At 38.4% G+C, this 27,492-nt stretch overlaps 1 protein-coding gene across 6 annotated transcripts in view; it reads left to right on the plus strand.

Moving 5' to 3' along the window:
- Positions 1 to 269: 269 nt before the first annotated feature.
- TOPBP1 (DNA topoisomerase II binding protein 1) overlaps positions 270 to 27,492 on the plus strand; it is a 60,919-nt gene continuing 33,696 nt past the window's right edge. For 2 of the 6 annotated variants that reach the window (XM_037143872.2, XM_053669025.1), the window contains exons 1-12: positions 270 to 434; positions 1,068 to 1,158; positions 7,171 to 7,305; positions 8,969 to 9,112; positions 9,735 to 9,916; positions 11,085 to 11,281; positions 14,002 to 14,181; positions 14,888 to 15,057; positions 16,853 to 17,016; positions 17,178 to 17,425; positions 24,213 to 24,556; positions 25,229 to 25,401. In XM_037143872.2, the coding sequence (XP_036999767.2) occupies positions 1,075 to 1,158; positions 7,171 to 7,305; positions 8,969 to 9,112; positions 9,735 to 9,916; positions 11,085 to 11,281; positions 14,002 to 14,181; positions 14,888 to 15,057; positions 16,853 to 17,016; positions 17,178 to 17,425; positions 24,213 to 24,556; positions 25,229 to 25,401 (2,021 nt within the window). In that variant the 5' untranslated portion in view covers positions 270 to 434; positions 1,068 to 1,074. Of the gene's footprint in view, positions 435 to 1,067; positions 1,159 to 7,170; positions 7,306 to 7,811; positions 7,946 to 8,968; positions 9,113 to 9,734; positions 9,917 to 11,084; positions 11,282 to 14,001; positions 14,182 to 14,887; positions 15,058 to 16,852; positions 17,017 to 17,177; positions 17,426 to 24,212; positions 24,557 to 25,228; positions 25,402 to 27,492 lie in introns of those variants that run through there. The other 4 variants (XM_053669024.1, XM_053669026.1, XM_053669027.1 and 1 more) reach the window with 4 other exon arrangements.

The following is a 27,492-nucleotide window of genomic DNA, read 5'->3' on the forward strand; positions in this document are numbered from 1 at the left end:
CCTCCTCTAAGGTACTCCTGGCCTGCGGCCTCACCCCCTGAGCCGTGGGTGCTAGGTCACCTCCCTGCGGAGCCCGGGGATACTCTTCATAAGCCTAAACCCCAGGGCATCCATCCCGAGTCTTCCTCCAACCCCCAAACCAGCTCGGTAACACACTTTATGGCTGCGCACCCCAACTTCGGACGCCTCCCGTCTCTAACGCAACCGCAGCAGCAATTTGATGTCACTTCCGCCGGAAGAGGTGAGCGCGTCCGTGCGGTTGGCGCGAAAGTCAGTTCGGGTCTTCGGCAATTTCCGGGTCCTGCTAGTTTCTCGGGGTGGGCGCGCCGCGGGGTGCGGCTGGTGTGTGCCGGGCTGGCGCCCGACCCCAGCCGCTCTCCTGCGGGCCGCGCGCGCCCCCACTCGCCTCCCCCAGGGCCCCTGGCTCCACTGAGGTGAGTGAGGCGCGCAGAGAAGACCCCGCTCTTTCCCCACGCCAGATGGGGGTCGCGACGCCTTCTCTGGCCTTCGCGGCCTAGGTTTCCTGCCCTCGTAACCGGCGGGTGGGACTTTGACTCCCGGGAGGTGTGGCTGCGACTCCGACCGGGCAGGGAGTAGGGCCTTTCCCCCGGAGCTGGGGAGCAAGAGCGTCCGGCCTTTACTGGGCATAACCTTGCTACCTGGCTTGCACGTTTATTTTAAAGTCCGTGTACTGAGGGATGAACAGACCTCGAGGCTCTGAGTTGCCGGCAGAGACAGATTCATTCCGTGTGCCCTTAGCTGAATGCAATTGCTTTTCTTCGTCTTGGGGGCTTAGAGCGCCTTGGCAAAGGCCCTCCACGTATTCAGCTTAGGGACATCGATTACGTTCTCTGACTTGCAAGAACTGGTGTTGTCATATTTTTTCTTGACTTTGCCCATATTCCAGCGTTTCTTACAAACAAAGTGGATGAATTCATGAACAAGGCCCAAATGTCCTCCCTTATACATTCTTGTCTGGGCAGTAAAAATAGGTGCTTTTAAGCATATAACGTCATGGGTAATGTGTTTTTGTTTTTGTTAATTTAATGGTTCCTTTATTTTGGCAGTTCAAAAATGTCTGGAAATGACAAACAGCCACTTTTTGTGAAGTTTTTGAAGTCATCAGGCAATTCCGAATATTTTCTTAAAGCTCTTGAGGTAAGAACAGTTGAAAAATATCTTGTTTGATGCTTAGAATTTATTTTTTTCTTAGGGCTTTTAATTTATTGCGCTTTTATATCTTAGTAATAGTCATTTTCATAATGCATAGTTTTACTTTAGTCTCCATTAACACAGATATATCATTGTTACATATTTTATTACATATTTGGGGAGCTTTAAATTTATTAAGGCTCCTATTGAAAGTGACAGACCTGCTGTTCTTGAAAATTAAGTTGCATTCTTTTGTCTACTAATCAGAGTAGACCTTTGTGTGTTGAAGAAGTTTGAGTCAGTCTTGTATTAGTTACAAATAATTTGTTAGTTAATTGGTTAATGTTAAAGTATGTTTTATTATGTCCGGTGTAATATGGGAGAATCTCGGGGTAGTGTGGAGCCTTGCTGCTCACAGAACCCAGCAACATCTGCATGGCTTGAGAGTTTGTTATAAATGTGGAACTTGGGTCTCGGCTCAGACTTAACCAATTAGAATCTGCATTTTAACAAGATCCTCAGTGTGATCCTGTGTACATTAAAGTTTAAGTGGCACTGTTGTAGCAGGATTTTCCTTACAGTTCAGCTAATAATTATTGGTGTCCGCATCTGATAAATACTGTTCTAGTACTTAGAATGCATCAGTGCTATTTTCTCAGAGTTTACATTCTATTTTAGCAGGAGGAAATAAATAGTTATCAGACATGACAAATCAGTAAACTAGACAGCATGTTACAGTGCGCTAAGTGCAATGAGAAGAGAAAAGAGCAAAACAGGTTAATGGGTCTGGAAGATGTTTGTTGGGGGGTGGAAGAGACCCAAAGGTTGTAGTTTTATTTTATATTATTTTTTATTTTTTTAAAGATTTTATTTATTTATCTTTAGAGGGAAAGGGAAGGAGAGAGGGAGGGAAACATCAATGTATGGTTGCCTTTCGTGCGTCCCCTGCTGGGAATTGGCCTGCAACCCAGGAATGTGCCCTGACTGGGAATCGAACCGCGATTGTCTGGTTCCCAGGCCCGTGCTCAATCCACTGAGCTACACCAGCCAGGGCTTGTAATTTTAGATAGCATGTGATCAGGGTATCCTTTATGGAGAAGATATTTCAGTATACTTGAAGGAGATGAGATAGTTAGCCATGCGGACATGATTGTGATGAGGGTTTGAGGCAGAGGGAACAATCAGGCCCCCGGGAAAGTGCTTAGAGTGTCTCTCCAACGTTGGTGTGGCTCTAGTGAACAAGAGATAGAGAAAGAAGAATATTAAGGGATGCTTCGCAGACTGGGAGTAAAGAAGTCTTGTAGGGCTTTGCAAGGACTTTATGGCTGGTTCTTTCAGTGAGATGGAGAGCCACTAGTGTTTTAATCAAAACAGTGACATGATCTTAATTGTTTTAAAATGATCACTGTAACATAAGGACTTTAAATTTTGTTCAGAAAATATTTGAGTACTTACCTGGGTGCCAGGATACGATAGCAAACAAGATCATGAAATGTTTTTAGTGTTATTTTTCTGTATAACATAGATTGGAGGAAAAGGTTGTTTTTATTTTAAAAAGCACGATCAGAAAAGGTATCTCAGAGGAGGTGACATTTGATCAGGTCTCACTGAAGTGAGGGATTGACTGTGGTGAAGACCTGGCAGAAAGTTTTCCTGGGAGTAGAAACAAGAGCAATGCCTCTAAATGAGGTCACGCTTTGCTTGTTCCAGTCATAGCAAGAAAGCAGAAGTAGCTAGAGAAAAGGCAAGATGGGTTGAAAGGTAGAAGGTAAGGACAGGGAGACAGGCAAGGGCCAGACTCTCTGATCTTATAGGCCATCATAAGAAATGTGGATTTTATTCTGAGTGTGCTGGGAAGCCATTGGAGTTGGGTTTTGTTTTTCTTTTTAAGATTTTATTTATTTTTAGACAGAGGGGAAGGGAGGGAGAAAGAGAGGGAGAGAAATACTGATGTGTGAGAGATACAGAGATCAGTTGCCTCCCCCATTCCCCCAGCTGGGGACCTGGCCCTCAATCCAGGCACGTGCCTTGACTGGGATTCAAACCAGCAACCCCCTGGCTCTCAGGCTGGTGCTCAATCCACTGAGGCACACCAGCCTGGGCGTATTGGAGTTTTTGAACAGAGAGTTACACGACCTGATTTATATTGTTAAAAATATTGCTAGCGTTCTATGGAGAATAGATTCAGGGTAAGGGAGGGAGAAGGAAGCACTTGAGAGACTCTTACAGAGGTCTAGGTGAGAAATGGTGGTAGCTTCCAATAAGGAAAAGGCTGGATTTTGAAGATAAAGTTCATAGGGTTTAAATACAGGTGACTAACTTCAGGTGGAGTCTTTTTATTTTTTAATACCTTTTATTGCTTATGCTATTAGAGTTGTCCCAAATTTTCCCCCTTTGCTCCCCTCCACACAGTACTACCCATTCCCTCCTCCAGCACCCAGCTTAGTTCATGTCCATAGGTAATATGTATAAGCTCTCTGGATATTCTAATTCCTACTCTGTTCTTAACATCCCCCTCCTTATTCTGTACCTTCCAATTTGTACCTCTCAATCCCTGCACCTTTCCCATTCTTTTCCTTCTCCTTACAACTGGTAACCCTCCACGTGATCTCTATTTCTGTGATTCTGTTTCTGTTCTGCTGGTTTGCTTAGTTTGTTTTATAGATTCAGTTGTTGATAGTTGTGAAATTGTTGCTGTTTTGATGTTTTTTAAGTATATTTTATTTATCATGCTATTACAGTTGTCCCATTTGTTCTTCCCCTTTATCATCCCTCCGCCCTGCACCCCCCATTCCTCCAGCATCCCCCCACCTTAGTTCATGTCCATGGGTTGTACATATGTTCTTTGACTTCTCTGTTTCCTATAGCATTCTTAACGTCTCACTCTCTATTTTATGCCTATCTCTTATGCTTCTTCTTCCCTGTACCTTCCTCCCAACCTTCCCCCCTCTCCCCCTCCCCACTGATAACCCTCCATGTGATATTCATTACTGTAGTTCTGTTCCTCTTCTAGTTGTTTGCTTAGTTTTTGTTTTTTAGGTTCAGTTGTTGATAGTTGTGAGTTTGTTGTCATTTTACTGTTGATAGTTTTGATCTTCTTTTTCTTAGATAAGTCCCTATAATGTTACATATAGTAAGGGCTTGGTGATGAGGAACACCTTGAACTTGACCTTATCTGGGAAGCACTTTATTTGCCCTTCCATTCTAAATGATAGCTTTACTGGATAAAGTCATCTTGGATGTACATCCTTGCCTTTCATGACATCAAATACTTCTTTCCAGCCCCTTCTTGCCTGGAAGAAATCAGCTGATAGTCTTATGGGCACTCCTTTGTAGGTAACTCGTTTGCTCTTGCTGTTTTTAAGGTTCTCCTTATCTTTATTCTTGGGTAATACAATTACGATGTAACTTCTTGCTCTTGTTCTTCTCCTTCTGGCACCCCTATGATTTGGATGTTGGAATGTTTAAAGTTGTCCAAGAGGTTCCTAAGCCTCCTCATTTTTTAAAAATTCTTGTTCCTTTATTCTGTTCCAGTTGGATGTTTATTTCTTCTTTTTGTTCCAAATCACTGATATGGATCAGGTTTCCTTCCCTTCACCAACCTATATATTTTGCTTTATTTAACTTTGGGTAGCCTTGTTTTGCTCCTTCATTTTGCAGCTGAGTTCAATCAGTTCTGTGAGCATCCTAATTACTAGTGTTTTGAACTCTGCATCAGATAGGTTGGCTATCTCCTCGTGGCTTAGTTCTTTTTCTGGAGTTTTGGTCTCTTCCTTTGGGCCATATTTCTTTGTCTTGGTGCACCTGTTATGTTGTAAGGGGGTGGTGCTCTCTGTAGGGAGGGGTCAGAGAGGGAATAATGCTGCTGGTTCTGCTCTAGCCCCACTTTCCAATAAACTCTCTCATGTGAGACTGGGAGTTTCTCCCGCCTTGGCAATAAAACCTTTGCAGTAGTTTACAGCTAGCTTTGAGTCTTTAGTTTCCTGTTCAGCAAGCCCTGCCTTGCTTGTGCAGTCCACTGCCATGCCACTATCCCTCTCAGCCAGTCCCACCTCTCCTGCATCTGCCACCTTGCTGCGTGTCCTCTCCCCTTAGCTGCCCTTCTCCCATCTCTGCCCCTCCTACCGATTTGGATGAATGTTTAACTCCTTGTTTGTTGGAGTTCCATGCACTTTGCTTTATCTGGTGCTTCTGGTTTATTGTTTTTAGATTGGTTGCTATCCTTCATTTGGTTGTGTGACGAAGTGAAGTGTTTCTACTTACGCCTCTATCTTGGCTGGAACATCTGATGCTCTTTTTCTTAAATAAGTTACTTTATCATTTCATGTAATAATGGCTTGGTGATGATGAACTCCTTTAGCTTTACCTTGTCTGGGAAGCAGTTTATCTGCCCTTCCATTCTAAATGATAGCTTTACTGGATAGAGAGTAATCTAGGTTGTAGATCCTTGCTTTTAATCACTTTGAATACTTCTTGCCAATCCTTTCTAGCCTGCAAGGTTTCTTTTGAGAAATCAGCTGGCAGACAGCCTTAGTTAGGGGAACTCCTTTGTAGATAACTAACTGCTTTTGTCTTGCTGCTTTTAAGATTCTCTGTTTATCTTTAACCTTTGGCATTTTAATTTTGATGTGTCTTGGTGTGGGCCTCTTTGCATCCACCTTGTTTGGGACTCTCTGCACTTCCTGGACTTACATGTCTATTTCCTTCACTGAATTAGGGAAGTTTCCTTCTTTTTTTTCTTCTTCAAATAAATTATCAGTATCTTGCTCTTCTTCTTGCAGCACCCTTGTGATTCATATGTTGGTATGTTTGAAGTTGTCCCAGAGGTCCTTAGCCTATCATTGATTTTGAGGATTCTTTTCGTCTTGCTGTTCTGATTGAATGTTTTTTTCTTCCTTATGTTCCAAATCATTGATTTAATTCTCAGCTTCAACCACTTCACTCTTGGCTGTCTGTAAATTTTTCTTTCTTTCACTTAGTGTAAACTTTATTTCTACCTGGGTCTTTTTATGCTGTGGAAGTACCCAGTGAGTTCCCTGAGTATCCTGATAGCCAGTGTTTTGAACTCTGCATCTGATAGATTGCTTATCTCCATTTTGTTAGGTTATTTTTCTGGAGTTTTATTTTGTTCTTTCAATTGGGCCATATTTCTTTGTCTCCTCAATTTGGCAGCCTTCCTGTGTTTGTTTCTGTGTATTAGGTAGCGCTCTTTTGACTCCCTATCTTAGGAGCATGGTCTATTGTAGAAAAGTGCACCTGTGAAATTGGATGGGGTGGAGCCTTAGGTAATTGCCTGGACAGGGAACCCAGTGAGCCAGGTTGGCAGAGTCTCAGGTACTCTAAGAAGGAGCCTCTGTACTTTGACTCTGTGTGGGGAAGGGCTCAAAAAAGGGATAGTGACTGTTGCCTGGCCTCTGTTTTTTTGTCCAGGAGGGCAAGTCCCTGGGGATAAAACCCTGATGTCACACACTTCAGTTTTTGATCCCAGACACTTCAGTTTCTCCCCATGTGCCACTGGTGCCCTTTGAGCTGCAGCCTCAGTGCTGAAGCCCAGAGGGGGTGAGTCTGTGTAAGTCCTAAATCCATTGGGGACCCTTTAAGAGGAGATGCCAGAGAATCCTGCAGTTTCTTCCACTGCCCCAACCTCCACTGGTTTTTGCAGCCAGAAGTTATAGGGACTTATCTTCCTGGCACTGGAGCCATGGGCTAGGTGTTCTGGTGTGGGGCTGGGATTCCTCACTCCCAAGATATCCCTCCCAATTTTTATCTACCCCATGTGGAGTGGGACTGCCTGTTCCATGTCTCCATTGGTTGAATATGCCTGTCTGAGTGAATATGATTTCTTTAATTCCTTGGTTGTCGGACTTGCACACAGCTCAGTTTTCTAGTGATTCTGGGTGATGTTGTTTTGTAGTTTGGTTGTAATTTTTTTCTGTGGTTGTGCAAGGAGACAAGCCATGTTTACCTAGGCCTCCATCTTGACCATCAGGTGCAATCTTATTTTATTTTCTCTTTCAGTCAATAAAAGAATTCCAATCAGAAGAATATCTTCAGATTATTACAGAAGAAGAGGCATTGAAGATAAAGGAGAATGATAGATCACTTTATATCTGTGACCCTTTTAGTGGTGTTGTCTTTGATCACCTCAAAAAGGTTTGCTGACTTCTAGTGTATTCCTTTATGTGTGTGTTTTTGGGTTTTTGTGGGTTTTTTATATCAGTGGACATAAATTCTTTACTGATCATGAAGTGTTATGCAAGTTATGAATACAGAGGAAACCTTTGGTTTGGGGAGAACAGAATATTTTTAAAGGCTAATTATGTTACAATAAACTTTTGTTATATGTAATTTTTATATTTCCGGGGATTTAACTTTGCTTAGTACGAGTGAACCATATAGTAATGAAGCATTTTAGTGGAGTTCTGTGGTGCTTAAACTCAGTGTGATTGCAGAATACTTCAGGGAGAAATAATGAAGAGTAGGAACAGACCTCAAAGTAATGCTTGGTTACTTGCTGTCTCTCCTCCATGCTCCTGCAGGTAGAACTTTAGTGCCTGTACACATAGTCTCTGACAAATCGTATGCTAAAAGGAAGCATTTTGGTGATGAGTATTGCTGATATACCAGTGAGCCATCTTATTTCTTTCTGTTGATTCTAGAGTCTACTGACTCATTACTTTTTTGGTGTCTGGACAAGAGAGAAGCATTGAAATAAAAGTAAACGGGCTGTAATTCCATCCAGATTACAAAGAAGTGATTCTTGTTTGAAAAAGAAGAAAACATGGAAGAGTAGGTAGATGCAGCATCTGTACAATTTATGGAGGGTCTGTGCTCGCTTTTGCCAAAAGCACTGTTGGTCTTGTCCTCGTTTTGGAAATAACACTGCTTGTCAGAATCAGTAGCATCAAAAACTGAATTTTTTTTCTAATAATCATTTACAACGTAGATTTTTAAGTTAGTCATGCCATGGTGACTTTCACAAATGTAGGCTCTTTAGCTTGGCTGGAATGTGCTGATGTCAATTATCGTTGATAATGAAAGGTCATTTTTTTTTAGTAACCTGCAGCATCTTAAGAGAAGTCTTTGTGGGTCTTCCATGGGAAGACTTTGAATTGCAGACAGTATTTAAAACACAAATGTAGAAACTGCCAAGGATTATATGGGTATTTTTGGTTACATAGAAGTATTTCATGAAGGAGTTATTTAGGTTCATACTTTTAAACTGCTTCATTGGATAGATGCTTTATTTGAAAAGTATATATGGACATTTCCTAATTATTATAGCATAAGATGGGTGTCAAACTCATTTTCACTGGCTTGTGGTTGCCTTCAAAGGGCCAAATATATTTTTGGGACTGTATAAATGTAACTACTCCCTAACTAGGGGCAAGGAGCTCGGTACTGCTGCCCAGTAGAAACAAGGCATCGGGCCAGATAAAACAAGGTGGAGGGCCAGATTCAGCCCGTGGGCCTTGTGTTTGCCACCTTTGCCATAAGACTGCTGTTCCTCATCTCCCCCATCAGTAAGATTGTGTTCACTTCAGAGATTAAAATTTCAGTGGCAATTTTGAGTGAATGTGGCTCTTAGATCTTATTTCTTTTAATAGCTTGCATTGTTGGATTTGTTTTTATGTGGGTGCATGTATTTAGTAGTATGTCTGAGAAATTGTATAATGGTTTTTATTTTTTTCTTATAACAAGTTGGTTATTTTTCTGTGGTGGTCATCAATGTGTATAAAGAATTGGTAAATATTACAAAGTGTAATTTTATAAAACTGAAGTTTTTTTCTCTACTTAGCTTTTCCTTTTCTTATAGCTTGGCTGCAGAATTGTTGGTCCTCAAGTCGTCATATTTTGTATGCGCCACCAGCAGTGTGTCCCAAGGGCTGAACATCCAGTTTATAACATGGTTATGTGTGATGTAACTGTATCTTGTACCAGCCTGGAAAAAGACAAAAGGGTAAGTGGAGAGGTGTTGAGGAATATGATTAACGCATCTATTTCCATTCTTAATTCTTCCCTATGACACTATACTTTGAAAGACTTTACACTTGGTGTTCATGACTTATAACGAAGTCAATATACATCAGTGCATATCTTTTATTTTTTAATAAATTGGATACAGGGGAATCTTTTATTGAAAACTGGCTAGCTGAAGTGTTTTGTTTTTTAAATTTTAAAAGGAAACTCATTTTTATATAGTCAGTGAGTTTGCTTTTGAATTACATTTTTTTCACTATAGTTAATCTTTAAAAAAGATTCTGATATATGTAATATATAATGTTATATATAATTTACATATTTTAAAATGTGTCTGGAAAATAATCTATTAGAGAAGCAACATAGTATAATAACTTCATGGAATTAAGAGATAAACAGGAAAATAATGTATAAAGGTAATTATTTTACAATTTATAATTTATATTACCTTACTTCCAAAAAGTAATTTGGTTATTTACTTTATGGTAATAAGAAACATTTGTACATTCAAACTTACCAAGATATTTATGGGACATTGTACAAAAATAGAAGAGAGGTTGTTTGCTTTTGTTTTAATAACATGTTTTCTCTTGGGACTACAGGAAGAAGTTCATAAATATGTGCAAATGATGGGTGGATACGTATACAGAGACCTTAATATGTCAGTTACACACCTCATTGCCGGAGAAGTTGGTAGCAAAAAGTATTTAGTTGCTGCAAATCTAAGGAAACCTATTTTGCTTCCTTCTTGGGTAAAAACACTTTGGGAGAAGTCACAAGAGAAGTAAGAAAAACATTTATATGTATTCTAGATTTGAAAAAGTGATTAATTCTGTCATTCTGGCTTATTGTGGGTTTTAACAGGGTAGGTTTTATGGTATCCTCTGTGGATTTGTCATTCAGGGACAAAAACAGGGTCGTTATTCTTTTCTACAGTGAAAACAAGAGCAGCATCTAGCTGTTGTTAGCAGGACAAATGATAGGTGGAATGGGCTGTGGGTTTAGCTTTAGCTACAAGGTACAAACTGCTTTGATAATAAAATTTTCTTCAGCAGTAAAGGTAAAATAGTTGGGAAATCAGTGTGGTGGCTGTAACTCTTATGTTGCTTTATCCTTTAATACTGTGCCCATGTGTTACGGCGGAGAGCAGATTAGCCATTTTGGCTGCTGTGTTTCCTCCCACGGTGGGTATGTGTGCGGCTGAAAGTAAACATGTAAGCCATTAACTAGGAGGTGATCAGTCAATAAGTATTAATTAAGCCCATTTTATGTACTTGGCCTGAGCTGGGCAGCAGGTATACATAGTGAGCAAAACAGGATAGCATCTCTGCCCTTGTGGAGCTTAGAGCCTATTTCAGGGGACAGAACTGAGTTTTCCCTAAAATTAGAATGACAAGCCTGTGTCCAGGTGCCACCGTTTGAATTAACTAGGAATTTTTACTGTCTTCCTTCAACAGCAGCCAGCACACCCTGATCATGTCTCCACGTCGGCACCCTCATTCCCAGCTTGTTTCACCAGCACACCTGCCTAGCCTGGCAGCAGACTGGCTGTGACATCTCTGTTGGTTTCTGTCCCCAATCATTGCTTATTGTTTATATCGTATAATAAAAGGATACAAATTCCATTTTTCTACTAGGCAACCAAAATTAAAATTTTGGAAAATACACCACTTTAGCCATGTGGACTTAGAGTTAATGAAATGTTTTCCCCTAAAACAGGCTTGAGAGACTGTCTGAAACGCTTTTTATTAGAGACATGGTGCCGGTCTAAATGAGCAATTAGTGTAATTCTGAGTGTGCCTGTGAGTTCTTTTTTCTTAAAAGTAATTATAATCTTAAAAAATGGGGAAAGCATTAGTGATATTGTTTGTCTTCATTCTTCTGGTAAATTTTAAACTACTGATATATTTAATATGTTCATTTTTTTCCTTTTTACCATTTGTTTTCCCCAGTAAAATAACTAGATATACCGAAGTAAACATGGAAGACTTCAAATGTCCTATTTTCCTTGGTTGCATAATCTGCGTGACTGGCTTAGATGGCCCAGAAAGAAAGAGAGTTCAGCAGCTCACAGTTAAGCATGGAGGTCAATACATGGGACAACTGAAAATGAATGAATGTACACACCTCATTGTGCAAGAACCAAAAGGTAAAACTGTATTTCCTAAATGGACAAATGCAAAATGTTCTCTACTATTTAACATTTGAAGATTTTTTTTTTTACAGAATAGCTTTTGCTTCTGATATGTCATAAACCTAGTATGATGGTTTTTTTAAAAATCTGACAAGGATAGTTTGGGTCACAATCTGTAGAAAAATTACATGACTATCCTAGTGTTTATTATCCAGGTCATTCAATAAATATAAAACAAAAATTTCCAGTAGTGTTTTATCTAAATTTATTATCTGATCTTCTGATTTTTTTTTTTTTTTTAGATTTTATTTATTTATTTTTAGACAGAGGGGAAGGGAAGGGGAAAAGGAGAGAAACATCAATGTATGGTTGCCTCTCATGTGCCCCACTACCGGGGACCTGGTTTATAATCCAGACATGTACCCTGACTGCAAATTGAACCAGAGACCCTTTGGTTTGCAGGCTGGCACTCAATCCATTGAGCCACACTAACCAGGACTGATTTTTTTTTAATTTGCTACACAGTTACCAAATACTTATGAGACAAGAAATTTGGGTGAGTAAGAAGAAAACTAATAGTTGTAGCTAAATTACATTTCTTTCTAATGGCATATTGAAGGTTTGGCTCAGTTTTTAATTGAATGAATCAGCACTACTGAATGAACTATAAGTTTTAACTTGAAGATACACTCGGAGAAAATGAGGCCATGAAGAAGAATATGTTACCAATGAGTAGAATTCCTTAAAATTGCTATTAATTTTGGTGTTCAACTATCTTTTTTTATTATTATTTATTTACTTATTTTTAGAGAGAGGAGAAGGGAGAAAGAGAGGGCGAGAAACAGTGATGTGAGAGAGAGAAGCATAGACTAGTTTCCCCTCACATGCTCCCAGCTGGGTACCTGGCCCACAACCCAGGCATGTACCCTTGCTGGGAATCGAACCTGTCACCTTTCCATTTGCAGGTCAGCACTCAATCCACTGAACCACACCAGCCAGGGTGGTGATCTATAATAATTATATCTATTCTGGAGAATATTTTTTACCAATACCCTTGAAATATATACAAGTTGATGAGAAATAATTTTGTTAATGTTCTTTATTATCTAATATCTATACAGTGATTTACTCTGCTACCTACATAAGAAAATAATTAGAAAAATGTTAAAATTAATTGGTGATTGTACTTGAGTCAGAATTTTGGGTGTGGCCAATTACGATACTAGGGTTCTAAGAGTTGATAACTACCATGGGTGTTTCCTAATTCTGAGGGTAGTCCATTTCCTCTCAAGATTGAAGAAGGAGCCATTTTATGTTACTGTTTATTACATGTTGACCTCAGTTTTCTCTGTGATAGTGCTTCAAATACATGGTTAAAATATTTTTAAGACAATAAAGTTATCAATTTTTTATTTAATTTATCCATCTACATATTTCTCCTGCACTGTAGTTAGAATCTGATGACGTAGTAGTCTACTCAAAGCTGGTATTTTTTATATTGCAAACATTTTGACATTTTTAGTTTTATGTAGTCTATTTTTAAGTATATTTTATTGGTTATGCTATTATAGATGTCCCCTTTTTTTTCTCCTCTTTATCCCCCTCTGCCCTCATTCCCACTTCCACCAGCATTCCCCCCCTTTAGTTCATGTCCATGGGTAGTACATGTAAGTTCTTTGGCTTCTCCATTTTGTGTACTGTTCTTAACCTCCCTCTGTCTATTTTGTATCTACCAGTTATGCTTCTGTTTCCCTGTACCTTTTCCCTTGTTCTCCCCTCACCCCCTGCCCACTGATAACCCTCCATATGATCTCCAATCCTATAGATCTGTAGCTCTTCTAGTTGTTTGGTTTGTTTTTGTTTTTTAGGTTCAGTTGTTGATAGTTGTGAGTTTATTGTCATTTTACTGTTGATAGTTTTTATCTTTTTTTCTTAGATAAGTCTCTTTAACATTTCATATAATATAATATAGGCTTGGTGATAATGAATTCCTTGAACTTCATCTTATCTGGGAAGCACTTTATCTGCCCTTCCATTCTAAATGATAGCTGTGTTGGATAGAGTCATCTTGGATGTACGTCCTTGCCTTTCATGACTTCAAATACTTTCCAGCCCCTTCTTGCCTGTAAAGTTTCTTTTGAGAAATCAGCTGAGAGTCTTACAGGCACTCCTTTGTAGGTAACTGTCTCCTTTCTTCTTGCTGCTTTTAAAGTTCTCTCCTTTCTTTAATGTTGCATAATTTAATTATGATGTGCCTTAGTTTGTTCTGGGGTCTGATTTCTTTGGGACTTTCTGAGCTTCCTGGACTTCCTGGAAGTCTCTTTCCTTCACCAGAATGGGGAAGTTTTCCTTTATTCTTTTTTCAAATAAGTTTTCAATTTCTTGCTCTTCCTCTTCTCCTTCTGGCACCCCTGGAGTCTTATTAAAATGACATAATTCTGTGAGTTATCCTTATGTTACAGATAAACTTGTTTAAATAAATTAAGTGATGGAGGCTATACTCAAACTGAGTCTAATATTTCAGTTACCCTACAGTTGCCTCTGTCTCTATATAATTTTACAAGAGATATACCTCCTCACATAGCACATATATTTATTTAAAAGTAAGAGTAATTACTGGTAACTTTAATTTTGTCTCATTTTGTTAATAACCTATCATAAATTTGAATATTTCTGCCAAGGCAGAGCTTAATGCTTTGCATTTCTCTTTCTCTCTTTCTTAATGAATATAATAGGTCAGAAATATGAGTGCGCCAAGCGATGGAATGTTCATTGTGTGACCACGCAGTGGTTTTTTGACAGTGTTGAGAAAGGTTTTTGTCAGGATGAATCCATATACAAGATAGAGCCTAGACCGGAAACAAAGACTATGCCTGATACTTCAACTCCTACTGGCCAGATTAACACAGGTGATAGTAAGTCTCATTGGAATTAAACTATCAGTTTTCTGTGTAAGAATTGATTTGTTAATAGGATCAGTAAACATAGTAGGGAATTCTCTCTTTTACTGCTCTGCTTCTAGGCATAATGGTATATTAACCAAACTGAATGGAAAATTAGTCCAGAACTCCTGATGTTTTTTTAATATTGAATGCGTACTTCCTTTCATATCTTGATGTAATGCAAAAGATGATTAAAGAAATTAGAATACTAACAGATAAAGACTTAAAATGAAAACTTAATTTAAAAAATTTGATGTCCAAATACTATTAATGCATTTCCTTTATTAATTTGCTGAAATTGTTACAGATCATCTATATTTGTATGAAATTTAAAATTGTTTCTATTTGTAGGTGACATGTCTGCAATTTAGCAAATGCTTATAAACTTTTTTCTCAGATGTAAGCTTCGTGGACCTCAAAGCCAGCAACTTCAATTTTTTATTAAAAGCAAGCCACTGTTAAAATAAATATGTTAAATATTTTACTTAAATAAAATATGTACCTTAGTTTTAGTTTCCTTTTTCATGCCTTGCCACCATGATTTCAGTAAAAACACTTGAATCTTAATTTTGGAAGCTGTTCATAGCCCTGTGTGTATAAGAAAATTTAATCTAGAGGAAAGTGTGTAATCACAGTCATTTCATCTTTTTAACTGGTTGTATCTTTGTTGACTGAGCAGGTCGGACTCTCTCAGATGTGAGCCATATTTCCAACATCACTGCAAGTTGCATAAATGAATCGATGTGTAACTCCATTTTTAATAGCAAAGTGGATCCTATGCTTGAAAATCTAGAAAATCTGGATGTCAGTGCCTTTCAGTCACCTGAGGATTTATTAGATGGTTGTCGGGTATGTCTTGATTATGTAATAATTGCAGGAAGTGACAGTGTACATCGGTACTTCCTAGTCTGACTTTCAAAACTATTCAGAGTTGGACTTGCTCCTTATCTGCATGAACCCTCGACACTAGCTAAGCAGATGCATTTATTAGGCCATGTCCACCCTTTAACTGTCATGGTCCCTCTGCCTGGGATGTGCCTTCATCTGTCATCCTTCAAGGTCCATTATCAGTTTTCAGCTCTTCTGAACCTTCTAACTACATTAAATTTTCCATCTGCTATGTTTTGAGATCACTTAATTTCTGAACCACTTAAGGGATTTTTAAGTGCTTATAATATGCTAGACACTGTGCTAATCATTTCATACATATTATTTATATGTTATGTATAAGCTTATTTAATTCCCACAAATAACTCTAAAATAGATATTATCTAGAGGCTGAGACGTAGAAGATGAAAGTTCTCGTTCAGAGTCACAGACCTTGAGTATATTTCTAATCGTTAGACCCACTGCTTTGTTTAGTGTCTCTTGGGCCATTTAATGTTCTAGTGCACAAATAGCTACTTTGTAGGTGCCTCAATGGAAACATCGTATGTTCTGGGTCTCCCAGAGCTAAATGCTTACTTGATATATTCCTGCTTATAGCATGAATAGGCTGTGTGTTCATTCCCAAAGAGTAGCACAGATTCAACCCTGTTCTATTGTTAAGGAAGGAAATTGGACAAATTACCTCGCCTTCCTTAAATTTTAGAACTTATCAACTTACTGGCAGAACAGAAAGTGTCTTGTACATTCTTTTATCTTAGAATGTACTAATTCTGGATATGACTTAATTACTTATATAGGAAGTATATATTTCTAATTTTTGTTTAAATGTATTCTAGTAATGGAGGCTATTTAGTTTGGGACATAAATGCACTTAGAAACGGATTTGTTGTTAAGAAATTTTTTAAAAACAAAACACGAAAAGGATTTTCATATTGATTAGATATGTGCATATATAGTTAAAAATAAATTTTCATGTGTTATCCACAAAGCAGTGCTCACCTCTTGACTTAAATTTTCTTGTTGTTTTAACTCTGTGAAGAACATATCTTGACTTACAAATAAGGAACTGGTCTAAAGGGCCTAAGTAAGTTGCCATGGTCATGTGGTTTAATCATTGGCAACTGAACCAAAATTTAAACCTAGGGTTTTGGAATTCAGACTTAACTCAATTCTATAATTACTTTAAATTTTACAAGTAATAAGATGTTTAAGTTTTTTTAAATTATTGGTTGATTTTTAGAGAGGAGTGAGGAGAAACGTCAGTTTGTTTTCCACATACGCATTCATTGGTTGGTTCTCATATGTGCCCTGACCAGGGACAGAACCCGCAACCTTGGTGTGTCAGCACATGCTCTGACCAACTGAGCTACCTCACCAGGGCCACAAGTAGTAAGATCTTTAAGAAGCTGCCTGTGTTTTAGAAATTACTATGTACTAATACTCAGATGATAATTTACTTAAGGCATTTATTTAAAGCATCAGGGTAATTACTGAGTATCTACTATGAGGTATAAAATGCTATGGGATTATGAAGAAGTGATAAAAATAAAAATTTCAGAATTGTTAAATCAAAGTTTCATAATATACCCCTCAATATATATTTTCTTGGGTTTTTTCCTTCATTTTTTTTTTGTCTTAAAACATACACAAGAGTTTCCTTGTTTATACACAGTAGATTTTAACATATATGTTTAATAAGTGTATTGTGAGAGAAAACATCTTACATGCATTGATCTGAAGTAAATTTTTTTTTCAGATATATCTTTGTGGTTTTAGTGGCAGAAAATTAGATAAACTGAGAAGGCTCGTTAACAACGGAGGTGGAGTTCGTTTTAACCAGCTCAACGAAGATGTAACTCATGTTATCGTGGGAGATTATGATGATGAATTGAAGCAGTTTTGGGATAAATCAGCCCACAGGTTTTTGTCCGTTTTTAATTCAAACCAATTTCTACTCTGATAATTTTTCTTAAAATTGCATGTTCATGTAATTTTGGAAACTGCATGGCAAGTGGGATGATAGTCTTTATAATTTAAGCTAATGTATTAAATTATAAAGATAACTATGTACTATTTTATAGGCCTCACGTGGTGGGAGCACAGTGGCTGCTAGAGTGTTTCAGCAAAGGTTATATGCTTCCTGAAGAGCCATACATCCACGCTAGTTACAGGCAGGTGGAAATTCCAGTCTCAGATCAGCCTGAAAGTAAAACATCCCTTTTAAAAAGGAATAGCAGCTTCTCCAAGAAAGAGAGTGCTTCTGCCAAAAAGCATGAGCAAGCTGATGAAGACCTGCTCTCTCAATATGTAAATGATATCCCAACAGTAGGTGAGTAGTTGATTAGTATCTATAGTCATTAAGAACTACTTTAGTAGTATTAATACATATGTGATTTTTGCCAGGTTTTTTAAATTTTAAATTAACCTTTTTCTTTAAGTTTTATGTTTGTAACTTTTTTAGGCAGGCAAAGCTAAGGGGTTCTGAATTCTTTGATCCCTTCTTCTCTCTTCAAGAGTTCTACTTTGATCTATTTTATATCTGGCATCACTTAGTGTAAGTTTGTAACAATGTGAATTTTTTTTTTCAGTTTTTCAATTACAGTTTACAATGTTCAGTGTTATTTTGTGTTAGTTTCAGGTGAACAGCATAGTGGTTAGACACATATACTTTACATAATGAATCAAGAGCATCAAATAGTTCCTAAAGCTAGTGGTTACCCTGAAGCTATCTTGGCAGTAACCTAGACCCTTAAAACTTAAGGAGGGACAGGTGTTAAGCCTTTGGTTTCACACAAATGGGCTGAAATCCAAAATATTACTATAGAATATTTGGGGTTTTGAATTTTTTTAATTGTGGTAAAGTATATATAACGTAACATTTAGTATTTTAACCATTTTAGGTGTACAATTCAGTGGTTAACTATACTCACATTGTTGTGCCATCAGCATTACCATCCATTCCAGACATTATGTTCCCAAATTAAAGGTCTATACCCATTAAACAGTAACTTCGCATTTCTCCCTCTACCCACTCCCTAGCAATCACCATTCTGGTTTGGTTTTTTTTATGAATTTGACTATTCTAGATAGCTCATATAAATGGGATCACACAATATTTGTCCTTTTGCCCTGCCTGGTGTGGCTCAGTAGATTGAGTGCTGGCTTGCAGACTGAGGGATGACACATGCCTGGGTTATAGGCCAGGTCCCTTAATGGGGGGAGTGTGAGAGGCAACCACACATTGATGTTTCTCTCCCTCTCTTTCTCTCTTCCATCCCCTCTCTAAAAATAAGTAAAATATATATTAAAAAAACTATTAGAAAAACAATATTTCTCCTTTTGTGGCTGGCTGAATTTACTTCAGTTAATGTCATCAAGATTCATTCACATTTTAGCATGTGCCAGAATTTCCAATTTACTTTCTGGGTTTTAAAACTTAAACTTGAAGTTTTATTGCATGGTGATTCTCATTTTTCTAGTAGTTTTTTAACTTAGAGTCAATCTTATCTGACACTGATACAGCTACCCCTGCCTCATGTGGATCAGCATTTAGTATGACTGGCCTTTTCTTTTAACTGTAAATTAGATTGATTTACATTTGTTATTGGTGATATATTTTGATTATTGTTCTGACTGGCCTTTTCTTTTAACTGTAAATTAGATTGATTTACATTTGTTATTGGTGATATATTTTGATTATTGTTCTATCTTCTGATTTTGTACTTTGTCCCATTTTTCTATGCTTCCTTGTTTTTTAACACTTTTGCCTTTTGGGTGGATTGAGCTTGCCCCTTCCTGCCTCAGATCCCACGCTAAACTTTCTGTCTTTCCCTCTGCTGATTTGGAAGTTATGTATACTATTTATACTTTCAGTGGCTACCTTTCCGATTTTAATGTGCATCCTAGCTAAAATCTAGTTATTTAGAATTTTCTATTCCTTGAATAATACAAGAACCTTGTAACAGTTTAACATCACTGCTGCCCGCATCCCCTGCATATGCACTAAGACACTCATCTTACATGATTTTGTCTAATATTTTTATTGTCCTTTTTAATGTCACAATTAGACATTGTCATTATTGTTCCATATGGTCAATATTTTTTTGATTTGCCAACATGTTTAGCTCTTTTTTTCTCCCCATTTCTTTGTTTCTGAAACCTCTCTTCTGGAATGTACCCTTTCCTGCCGAAATGTGTCCTTTAGAAATTCCTTTATCTTCTGTTAATGTTTTTTATTTTGCCCTTTTCCTTAAAAGATAGTTCTAGACATACAGATAAGCCACAGGTGACAAACAAGGCCTGTGGGCCGAATCCGGCCCTCTACCTTGTTTTATCGGGCCCGGCACCTTGTTGCTACCTGGCAGCAGCACTGCGCTCCTTGCCCCTGATGAAGGAGTAGTTACATTTATACAGCCCTGAAATTACATTCAACCCTTCAAAGGCAACCATGAGGCTGAAGTGGCCCCTGGTGAAAATGAGTTTGACTCCCCTGGTCTAAACTCTGAGGGAATATTATTTTATTGGCATTTGTTTTTTTAATATATTTTATTAATTATGCCATTGCAGTTGTTCTATTTCCCCCCTTCGTTCCCCTCCACCCTGCACATCCCCTTCCCCAGCATTCCCCCCCTTTAGTTTATGACCACATATCTCAAGTTCTTTAGATTCTATATTTTTCCTACTATTCTTGCTCTCCCCCCTATTTTCTACCTACCATCTATGCTGCTTATTTTCTGTACCTTCTCCCCCCTTCTCCTTCTCCCCTGTTGCTAACCCTCCATGTGGTCTCTATTTCTATGGTTCTGCTCCTGATCTAGCTGTCCTCTTAGTTTGCTCTTATTTTAGGTGTGGTTGTTAATAACTGAGTTTGCTGTCCTTTCACTGTTCATCTTTTTTATCTTCTTTTTCTTAGGTAAGTCCCTTTAACATTTCATATAATTAGGGCTTGGTGACGATGAACTCCTTGAATTTGATCTTATCTGAGAAGCACTTTATCTGCCCTTCCATTCTAAATGAAAGCTTTGCTGGATAGAGCAATCTCGAATGGAGGTCTTTGGATTTCATGACTTGCAATACTTCTTTCTAGCCCCTTCTTGCCTGTAAGGTCTCTTTTGAGAAATCAGCTGACAGTCTGATGGGAACTCCTTTGTAGGTGACTGTCCCCTTATCTCTTGCTGCTTCTAGGATTCTCTCTTTCATTTTAATCTTGGCTAATGAAATGATGATGTGCTTTGGTGTGTTCCTTCTTGGGTCCAACTTCTTTGGGACTCTCTGAGCTTCCTGGATTTCCTGGAAGTGTATTTCCTTTGCCAGATTGGGGAAATTCTCCTTTATTATTGTTCAAGTAAGTTTTCCACTGATAGCTGTTCCTTTCCCCCTTCTGGTACCCCTATAATTCGGATGTTGGAATGTTTAAAGATGTCCTGGAGGTTCCTAAGCCTCTCCTCATTTTTTGAATTCTTGTTTGTTCATCCTTTTCTGTTAGGTCATTTTTATCTTCCTTCTGGTCCACTCCTTTGATTTGAGTCCCAGTTTCCTTTCCATTACTATTGGTTTCCTGTGCATTGCCATTCATTTCAATTAGTTTAGCCTTCATATGTTTGTCTAATTTGTGGCTAAAATCAACCAGTTCTGTGAGCATCCTGATCACCAGTGTTTTAAACTGTGCATCTGAGAGTTTTGCTATTTCTTCATCGCTTAGATTTATAGGCTCTGGGGCTTTGAAATCTTCTTGAGCCATTTTCGGTCTCTTCGTGCCCAGTAAGTATGAAGAACAGAGCCTTAGGGTCAGGGCCTCCAGGGCGGGGTCAGAGTGGGGAAATGGCGTCCCCCTCTCCTGCTTCCTGCTGCTGGGTGAGGAGCGAAGCCTGATGTGTTCACCAGGGCAGGGTCGCTCGGGCTGCTCTGGTCGCTGGGTTGTGACACTGTATGTGGGGGCGGGGTCAGAGCTGGGAAATGGCAGCCGTCTCTGCTGTGTTTTCTGTTGCTAATATTTTGTTGTCTCTAAACTTGGTTGTGTGAGAAAGCACGGCGTCCCCACCAATGCCTCCGTATTGGCGGAAGTCTGTTCTTTATTTCTTACAACACATTTAACTAATTGCAACATCTGAATGGAGGAGTGGGGAAGTTCTCTTGGTTATTGTTCACAATGCCTGGTTTTCTCATGTGTTTTATGATATTTATCATTCTTATTAGGACTATGGGAATTCTTGGAAGCCTGGGGTGAGAGCTTGTTTCTCCAGAAAAGATTCATGTCTAAATCTTCCCGGAGCCTAGGCATCTCCCAACTTAGGACACCTCTGAGTGAGTTTATTGGCAGGATGTTCTTGGACCAGCAGGCTTCTGTAAATGTATACCCTTAACTAATTTCAGGACCAGTTCTTGATGACAGCTTCCCAGGAGAGCTGTGTTTTCCCCTTGACCCAAAGCCAAACTGAGCATACGGCTTATCTCCTCTTGTAGGATGTTTGTGGTGTTGTTAGTTGATTGGTTTTGTTCCACATTTCTAGTGAAGGCAATTCCCTTTAGGGTTTCTGGACTTACTTTCTTAGGGTATACTCTGTCCCACTGCCAATTTGTGTGAAACCAAAGGCCTAACTCCTGTCCCCCTCTGCATGATATCCTTACATTTTAAGGGTCTAAGTTTCCAAGGTAACTTCAGGGTAACCATTTGATGCCCTTCTTTCCTTTCATGTCTAAAAATGAAATACAATTTCATTTTTAGCCCTTAAGGGTTTCCCTTGCTTTCTTATAATCTCAGCTGTGCAATTATAAGGATGTCTTTAATATTTCATGCTGTATTTTCCATTGTTTTATAGTGAATGTTCTGCATGTCTACCCTACCATATTTCTAGAAGGGCATTTCCAGTATTCATTTTTTTTTTATTCATACTATTTACTGTCATGGTGCACTGCAAACTTGGCTTTTGTCAGTCCAGCTGCTTATGCTTTACTAGTGTGTCCCAGCAGTTAGATTGCCCTAACTTCCCACGGTGTTTTAGTAGAAAGAAGCCACAGGTGGCTGGGAGCAGTTTCGCGCTCTGTCCTTCAGCAAGGGCACTTAGTGAAGGAAAGCGAGTCATTTCTCAGGTCTTTGTAAGGCAGCGAGTGATCTACTGACTCTGAAAGGATTTAGTGACAGTAAGTCTCAGTGAATCCTCAAGCACCTTATAAAGAATGTAATCAAGCATTTTATAGTTTCTTAAAGCTAAGTTACTTGAGATTTGAGAAAGTTTTTTAATAGTAGGTTTCTCAAGAAGTGTCCGTGTGCTTCTGAATGAAGTTGGTTTGAAAAAAAATGGTTCTACCAAAATAAGTGGAAAAACTGCTGTAGAACACACTAATTTATTCTGAGTTTCTTAATAACTTCAGGATTTTGCTTATACTTTATAAGGACTCGGTATTTCTAGTTTGTTTTATAGTAGCAATCTAAAATTCCTTTGAGATTCTTCTTCCCACCTCACCTGCAATGTATAGACATCAAATTTTTTCCCCCTAGCTATGATTGTGAGACAATTTTAATTGCAAAAAAATTTGGTTTTACATTTTGTATTAAGAATTGCTATTTTAAATCTACTTCACAGAATGTTTTACAGTAGCATGCCATCTTTATTTCCATCTAAGCTTACTCATCCTCATATATCTCTATAAGTATACTATTATTTCTTATTCATTGTAGTATGAAACTGAGGGTCAAAGAATCTCCCGATCAGTTAATGCTCTAGACAAAACTATACTTCTTCAGAGTGTCAATAAGAGCAATTGCAATATTTTCATTAAATAAGAATAAGTTATGTATATGTGTTTGAATATATATATGTGTGTTTATATATATATACACACACACCGTATTTATATATGTATGGCAATAATTTGTTTAAAGGGAAAAATACTAATATCTGATGGGGAAGAGAATAGACATAAGGAGATGGCATTATAGCAGTGTTATGGACCCTGGTTTGGGCGGCGTTGGTTTATATAATTTCTGCCATTTTATAACTGTGACTTTAGGTTACATAATCTCTTAAAACCTGAGATTTCTCTTGAACACAGCGTATAAATGTACTAATAGCATCAACCTAATGGCATGTTGGACATTAATCATGCATGTAAAGCACTTGGGCTCAGTGCCTGTGTAAACGAGTCAGTGAAGAATCCCTGAGAGCTTCCAGGCTTGTTGGAGCCCCATAAAGTGGGGGTCGGCCAACCTTTTTGTAAAAGGCCAGATAGTAAATATTTTAGGCTTTACCAGTCACATTCTGTCTCTTTCACCAATTCCATTTTGTTTTGTTCTGTTTTCACAATCTTAAAATGTAAAAAAACCATTCTTCCCCACAGGCTCTGGGCCCTTTTCGCCCTTAGGCTGCAGCGTGCTGATCCGTACCATAAAGTGTTAGCTTCCACCAGGACACCACTAGAATTTTCAGAAAGCACTGTTTTTACCTCTTAAACTTTCAGCCTTGAATTGACAGTATTTATTGCATGCTAGGGACTGTGTAGTTTAGTTATCGACATTTATTTATATAGCTGTTTTTTTCTTTTACTACCCTTCTATCGGCCCTTCTTATTTTAAAATGAAGTTATGACCATTTGCTTGGGTCCTTGATCATTTCTCTTAAGGAAACTACATAGAAGCTAAGTAGTTCCAATTTCAATACAAAACATTTTAGGAATTTTTAAAAGAGTAGTAGGATAGTATTCTTACTAGATTTCTACAGTTATTTCCTCGTAAAGAGCTTGGCTGTTTAGGCCTGTTACTTCTGTTTTTTCCTTAATGATTTTTCTGTATTGTGAATTATCTAAACCAGTTTTGGAACTGACACACCCATGAAATATCAGAGCATCATAATTTCAGCTTGTTTCTAGTAAGCTAGGAGCACTGGAAACTAACACGATTGCTGTTGTCCTTCCTCATAACACATGGTAATACTGCTAACACTCTTGGTGACCCAGAACATGGGGTGGGTTTGTATTCTTCATGCATTGTGTACTTATTAAAGCCTTAGTTTTTAAGTGTGGGCACAATTCTCAGGCACTATGTTACCTTAATATCTTTGCTGGGAAATAAAACTTTAAGATAAACTATCGGTTAGAAAACAATTCTTTTTCTCTTCCAGTTGAAGCTGCAAAGTCCGAAGTTGGGGCCTTTAATGACACTACTTATGTTCAGCCCTTCAGTGATTCTACTCATATTTCTCTGCAAGAGGAAAAGCGATCTTCTGTCAGTCACTGCCTCCCTGATGCTTCTACAATTACAGAAGAAGGTTTATTTAGCCAAAAGAGTTTCCTTGTTTTGGGTTTTAGTAATGAAAATGAATCTAACATTGCAACTGTCATAAGAGAAAATGCTGGGAAAATCGTATCCCTTCAGAGCCGAACTGTTGCTGATTATACTGTGGTTCCTCTGCTGGGCTCTGACATAGAAGCAACGGTGGGGGAAGTTGTTACAAATACATGGCTGGTAAGAAAGTACTGTGGCAGTTAAAGGTATCTGAATGCCAGGAGTGTTCATGGGCAGTTCAATGTAGTTTAAAGTGCTATCTGGGATGGGCAGTGTCTGGATTTTCTGTTTAGCCAAAGAAATTTTAAAATATGAACATGTTCAAGCTTCTTGGTCCTAATCCTGGTAGAGATGTTTGTTTCCTGGGGGCCGAACCAGCAGCATTTCTTGGTAGGAGGTTACACCGGGTCATCTCATGCGATTTCAGTTTCCCATTTTCTCACAGCCAAAGCATGACATGCACGTTTACATTATTCCATCTTGTTGGCTTATCACGGGCCAGTGATTTCACCACAGGGGTGTCGGTTTGTTTTCTTTTTACTTTCCAAGCATTAAGAGGAAAAAATTATAAACTAATACATTATTGGAAGAAATTAAATTTGAAGCATTATTCAGTGATAAGTTTCACTGGTTTTAATGTCCTCAGTATTTAGAATGTAACATTTAATGTAATGATCTGGTGTATCTGTTTCTTTACATATTATAATTTGAATATATTGAGAATGAGCATGCACAGGTTTAAAGTAAAATTGCTTTTTACCTAAACTAAAATTACTACTACTGTAACTGAACCAGTGTTAACCACTGGTCGCTTATTTCAGGTTAATATTCTTGTTTCTCTTGTTTTTAAAGGTAACTTGTATAGACTCTCAGACTTTAATTGATCCAAAGTCAAGTCCCCTCTTCAAGCCAGTGCCAGTAATGGCAGGAAAGACTCCTTTAGAGGACTGTGTTATTTCATTCAGCCAGTGTGCAGGAGCCGAAAAAGATTCTTTGACATTCTTAGCAGAGCTCCTTGGAGCAAGGTATGTAGTATTTTTAGTGTACCTGCTGTCTTAATGTATTTTTATTTATCGTGACTAATTGGAGAGCATTCTAATTAGTTTGGCTGGGCGGCTTTACACTGTGTATGAGCAGTGGGTGGTGTAGTTACGTGATGGCTTGAAGGGATAGGGGAGAGTCCTGCCGGATAGATGCCTGGCAGATGTTAAAACTGTGGGCATTAATGCTTACCCACCAGGAAAGGGAATCTTTAAAGCTGGTACGTGCAGCATTATTGAATATTGTTTATCTCTGCATTACTTCCTTCCACGTGCTATATGGTTGATGTATTCTTTTTCAGTATACATTCATTGTTCCTCTGGTTTTCAGCCAGAAATATAAATGTTAAATGGGAATAATGAATACTTTGGGAGGAAAAAAATTTTAAAGTTGCTTTCAAGATCCAGATTAACCCTAAGTGAATGTTAGATGGTGGCTGTTTTAAAAGGAAGTAGAAAACTGTTATACCAGTAAATTTAAATGAACTAAACTCTTACAGTAATTAAAAGAACAGCTATTTTAGATTAGATTATGAAACATTTAAAATTATTTTAAATAAGAGGCGCACCTAAAACAAAGTGACTCAGGAAAAAAAGATGTCAAGTAAATGCAAACAGAAAGAAAGGAGGGGTTGTAGTTTTAATGTCAGACAAGTTTGGATTCAGATCTGTGCTTTAAACAAGAAAAAGAAAGCCTATAAATCAAGAGTGCTGTACACACTGAAATACATGTATATCAAATAGACCATGGCAGCCATTCATGAAATGAAAGCAACGGGAGATACGAAGAAGAATCAGTCTAAATACGCATTGTTGGAGACTTTAATTCCCATCTTTTACTTCATTACAAGTCAGATAGAAAACGAGGAAGGATAGATTTATTCCTTTTTTTTTTAATTTGTTTATTTTTAGAGAGGGGAAGGGAAGGAGAAAAGAGAGAAAGAAACATCAATGTGAGGTTGTCTCTCATGCGCAACCTAGTGGGGACCTGGCCAGCAACCCAGGCATGTGTCTTGACTGGTAACCAAACCTGTGACCCGTTGGCCGGCACTCAATCTACTGAGCCATAACAGCCAGGACTAGGAAGGATAGATTTAAATAGCCTAGTTGGAGATCTACGCTCAAACAGTGAGCACGGTGGAACACTTGTAAATGTTGCCTATAGAGAGATTTGCCACAAAGAAAACCTCAATAAATTCCTGAAGTAGAATGAGTACAGACCATTTTCTGTAATCACAGTACAAAACAGTAGAAATGAATAGTAGAAATAAAAAGTGAAAAGACCTTGTGAACTGGACATTTTAGAACTGTTTTTTAATAACTCTTGGTTCAAAAAGGAATTTGAAATCATTTATAAGTCTAGAAGTCATTATCAACCCAGTAGTAACAAGGAACCCCAGTGCCCAGGTTGTGATCTTAAAATACCATTTCCCACAAAAAGAAACTAAAGCTTAAATAAATGATTAATTCCAGATCTGAGGCAGCAAAGGTACCAGTGAGTCTGGAACATTTTGTTAGAACAGAGAGCAAACACATTATCAAAGACAACTGGGGAGGGTTGTGTCGAAAGGAACTTCCGTGGCCCCGGCAGGGTGGGTCAGTGGGCGGAGCATCATCCCACACACGAGAAGGTTGCGGCTTGATTCCTGCTCAGTGCATGTGTAGGAGGCAGCAGATCAATGTTTCTCTTTTCCCTTCCTCTCCAAAATTAATAAATATATCCTCAGGTAAGAATTAAAAAGAACTCCACTGGCCAAAGACAGGAAAATTTAAATACAGTATTACCAGATGGTAACAGCAGTGGATCACATCAAATGATGTGAAACACATCAAATGATGTTTCAATCACGACTTTTTTTTTAAGATTTTATTTATTTATTTTTAGAGAGAGGGGAAGGGAAAGAGAGGGAGAGAAACATCAATGTGTGGTTTCCTCCAGCACGCCCCTGCTAGGGACCTGGCCCACAACCGAGGCATGTGCCCTGACTAGGAATCAAACCAGCGACCCTTTGGTTCACAGGCTGGCACTCAGTACACTGCTCCACACCAGCCAGGGCCCAGTCATGACTCCTTAAT

This window comes from Artibeus jamaicensis, unplaced genomic scaffold (genome assembly GCF_021234435.1).
Source record: "Artibeus jamaicensis isolate MK-2021 breed Jamaican fruit bat unplaced genomic scaffold, CSHL_Jam_final contig_519, whole genome shotgun sequence".
Classification (NCBI taxonomy): Eukaryota; Metazoa; Chordata; class Mammalia; order Chiroptera; family Phyllostomidae; genus Artibeus; species Artibeus jamaicensis.